The sequence below is a fragment of the Carcharhinus amblyrhynchos genome, chromosome 4, assembly GCF_965287045.1.
Source record: "Carcharhinus amblyrhynchos chromosome 4, sCarAmb.v2.hapA, whole genome shotgun sequence".
Classification (NCBI taxonomy): domain Eukaryota; kingdom Metazoa; phylum Chordata; class Chondrichthyes; order Carcharhiniformes; family Carcharhinidae; genus Carcharhinus; species Carcharhinus amblyrhynchos.
In genome coordinates this window covers 121676347-121680743 of record NC_137327.1, presented here as the reverse complement: position 1 = coordinate 121680743, position 4397 = coordinate 121676347, and the positions used below count along the sequence as shown (strand labels likewise).

At 43.5% G+C, this 4397-nt stretch overlaps 1 protein-coding gene across 1 annotated transcript; it reads left to right on the top strand.

Annotated features, from left to right (window-relative positions):
* Window positions 1-651: 651 nt before the first annotated feature.
* Window positions 652-951, top strand: LOC145342466 (histone H4-like). Its single transcript, XM_080188030.1, has one exon. It carries the CDS (start codon window positions 652-654, stop codon window positions 949-951), a length of 300 nt encoding a protein of 99 aa, XP_080044156.1.
* Window positions 952-4397: the final 3446 nt, after the last annotated feature.

Sequence of the window (4397 nt, the reverse complement as noted above, 5' to 3'; positions counted from 1 at the left end):
TGTGCAAGCTCCACACAGACAGTGAAACTGAGGCTGGAATTGAATCCCATTCTCTGGCGCTGTGAGGCAGCAGTGCTAACAACTGTGCCACCGTGCTGCTCTTTAAGTCATCATATCCAGACTAAACCTTTCTTTGTATTTTAAGGGACCGATTTAACTCTTGGTTAAGGGACAGATCAAAAATCAGGCAATCTGTCAATTTACCTCACACTTTGAGCACTTTAAGGTGCATTTGACATGGATTTTAACACCAACTCCTTCTTGGAAAGGGGTTTAAAAAGCAATCATGAACCAAATTTCTGTTCTTTTTTTCCAAAATAATAGTAGTTCTTTTCGGGCTGTTAGTAAGAGGTTTAGAATTCAAAGCCTTAAAGGCTGAGCTCTCCCCTGTTGTTATGATATATGGATGATATTATGGATGGAAGAAATTGGCTATAGTGACATTCATCTCAGACACTATTGGAGAAAGTGAGAGATGCCTTAGAGAAAGGTCTGGGGACATGCATACTGCAAAAAGACTAACCAATGGCATTTGCTTCAAAATCTCGATCGTAATGCAACCCAACTACTCCAACACTGAACAGAAAACATTAGCTTTAATGCTTGGAATCATGGGTTTTCCAACCACTTGTTGATTGTTTGGTGTTGGTCATGTCCTGTAGAGGGAAAGGTGGTAAAGTCAGAGCCAAGCGGCACTGCAAGATGCCCTGTGACAATATTCAAGGCATTGCCAAGCCTGCCGTCAGGCATCTGGCTTGCCATGGAGGCGTCAAGCATATCTCCAACTTGACCTACAAGGAGGTCCGCGGGTTGCTGAAGGTGTTTTTGGAAAATGTGATCAGGGACTCGGTGACCTACACTGAACACGCCAAATGCCATACGGTGACCGCCATGGATATGGTGTGTGTGCTAAAGCACCAGGGGCAGACCCTGCATGGCTTTGCTGGTTGAGGACAGTGTAAAGGGGAGCAGACTTAAAAGCCAACCTAGCTATCTACAAATACATTTTGGGGCAGCACGGTGGCACAGTGGTTAGCACTGCTGCCTCAAAGCACCAGGGATCTGGGTTCAATTCCGGCCTCAGGTCACTGTCTGTGCAGAGTCTGCATGTTCTCTGTGTGGGTTTCCTTTGGGTGCTCTGGCTTCCTCCCACAATCCAAAGATGTGTGGGTTAGACGGATTGGCCATGCTAAATTGATCCCAGTAGTCAGGGGGATTAGGAGGGTGATTACATGGGGCTATAGGAATAGAGTCTGGGTGGGATTGTGGTCAGTGAAAGATCGAATGACCTCCTTCTGCACTGTAGGATTCTATGATTTTTGATAAAGAACAACCATAAGCCACTGGAGTTGATCTGGCAAAAAAAAATCAGGCACACTCATCAGATTGCTTACCCAGCAAAAATACACAATATATCCTTAGATCTGCAAGTTGACTTCATTCGACCCAAGCTGAAGATATAATTTAAATTGATTTGATACATTTTGTGCAATAAAATGCGAACAGTTACAAGGAGAAATAGCGAAAGATTTTGCATTACAGAAACTGTGGAAAACCATCATTGAAAGGTAGACTCATTCAACTCAGCATGTTCATGGACACGTGAGACCATTTTGGATATATTGGGATGAGCTTGGCATCTCCTGGGAAGTCATTTTAACAGCATGTCATCATATCAGAATTTTTGAGACTCGGGCAACACAATGGCACAATGGTTAGCACTGCTGCCTCATAGTGCCAGAGACCTACGTTCGATTCTCAGCATGGGTCATTACCTGTGTGGAGTCTGCACATTCTTCCTGTGTCTGTGCTGATTTCCTTCCATAGCCCAAAAGGCGTGCTGGCTAGATGCATTGGCCACACTAATCTTTCCCTCAATGTACCCTAACAGGCGGCAGCGGAGTTTGATGGCTAGGGAACTTCCACAGTAACTTCATTGCAGTGTTAATAAAGAACAGCATGGGAAACAGGCCCTTCAGCCCAACGAGCCCACACTGCCATTTTAACATTATGAGTCTCCCCTCCACCCATGACCCTTGTCTATGCTTATGGCATTCCACATTGAGGGAAGACTAATCTAGGGACAATTTGTTACACCAGCAGCCTAACAGCACATCTTTGGGGTGTGGGAGGAAACCGGAGCACCCGGAGAAAACGCACGCAAGCACGGGGAGAATACGCAAACTCCCGCAGACACTGGCCCAAATTCATGTATCTGCACAGCAAACAGTGATAGTCACTGAGCTGTTGTGTTGCCCAGCATCTGGTCCAGTTTAAGCGTACACTAACAACGTAGTAGGCTAGTCTCGAAACAAGAGCAGCCCTCATATGACCCATCGCGTGTATGCCCCTTGTTGGACAACAAGGCGGACCGAAGCACCTGTGGATTAAAAGAGAAAAACATCAATACCATGCACATCCTTATACAAACATTTAAGGGAATCATGGCAAATAAATAACCTGTTAATATTTATCATCAACATTATCGCTTAAATGTGAGCATTGATCAGAAAAAAAGACTTCTAATGGAGATAGTCCATTAGCCTGCTACAACAATAAAATTGAGACCATCATCAATAATTACGAGTCAAGGTAGGACTATTTGCCAAGTCAGCACAAAGCACTATTGATTCCATATCAAGTTTTTACCCATCTTTGGTTCAAAATCACACCTGCCTTCTTTCATGAAACTGACTTAATTGTCATTGTTGACCATTTTACCAAAGATCCCACAATCCGACAATTGCACAAAACATCAACATCAATTCCCCCAACCCCAAAGCTTTGTTCAAATTTTCTGAGTATCCACCTTCAATTTCCTTTCAAACTGCACTCATTGATCGGAATTTTGCCGCTTCACCTGTCCTGGAATGAGGAAGATGAGCTGGGATTAGAATGTTGTGAGACAGGTTAGCTTTGTCCTCCTGACGATGTTATTGCAATAGTAATCTTGCTCAGTACAAGAAGAACATTTGGTGTATGTTCTTGGCTGAGGAGCCAATAATGCAAAGCTACCATCTGTGGGATTAAAACTGAACGCCTCTCAGTCAGAATCCCACCAAAAAACCTGAGGATTTAAAATTCCGCCCATTGAATCAACTCTCAGTCACCCTGCCCAGCCTCTCCCTCCATGGGTCAATATGCTTTATCTCTCTCAATCTGATGAAACAGCTTGTCAGCAATCAAACAAAATTCCCCGGGGTTGTAGAAAGATGGGAAGTTGCCAGTTGATGACCTGGGAAATGATCCACTGTTCTGTCTTCTGGCAAAGCAGCAAGTTGTTGTTCTATAGTGAAGTGGCCCCTAGTGGTTGATTTTGGTACACATTCCAATATTATTGTCAAAATCTGAATGATCTGTGAAGTTGGGAGGTAGGATGACAGCGGTATTGAGAATCTCAGGGCTGAGGCAAGGAGTAGGCTGTCTCCACCACTGTACCAGAGTGAGACACAAATGTTGCACTCTTTCTTTTCGGGCTGTCACATTTTTCAGCAAAAAGCAATCAAAGTGGTCATTTTAATTATACAATACAGAAAGAGGTACTTTAGCCCATCCTTTCTGCGTTAGCTCTCAAGCACCTATCTATTTTTACAAAATTCCTTTACAGGAGGTGAGAGGCTAAGGCAGCATTTATTGCCCACCTAAAACTTCCCTCCATTTCAGAGGACGTTTGAGAGTCAATCGGATTCTTGAGGGTCTGGAGCCACATGTAGGTGAGATTTCCTTCCCAAAAGGGCATTAGTGAACCAGCCGGGTTTTTATGACAATTGGCAATGACTTTTTAATTCTAGATATTTATTAAATTCAAATTTCACCACCTGCTGTGGTGGGATTTGAAGCCAGGTCCCCAGAGCTTGCCTTGGTTCTCTTAAATACGAATCTAGTGACTACTGCCACTCCTTAATGAATTCTAATCCACTTATCCAACACTTGTTCCATTGCATTGTTTGCTGTTGTGGGGCAATATCAAGGATCATGTCTTTTGTATCTTAATTTACATGTCCATTCATATTTTGTTTGATTTCAGTGTAATACATGCAGGGCTACATAGAGCAAGTCCAGAGAGCCGGGCCTCACTGGAGGAAGAAAAGGATTAATGCAGACAGCTAGAGGCTTGCTCTGCTGACAGGTAATGATTAAAGCATTCTATTAACTTCTAATGTGCAGGAGATCTTTCCGAATTATCACAATAGTGGGAGAATCGGCATTAAGACAGTCGGGCTCCAGACAGACTAGGGAGGGCATAATCTTCTGGAAAACGTGATCACCTGGGGATGGGGAAAGATTAACACATCATTGTAAATCGGTTGGGCAAATACAACGCTTTGACATTATAAGCGGGCAAATGAAATGTCCAGAGAAATGATGAACAGAGATGTACTGAACAATGTAGTTTG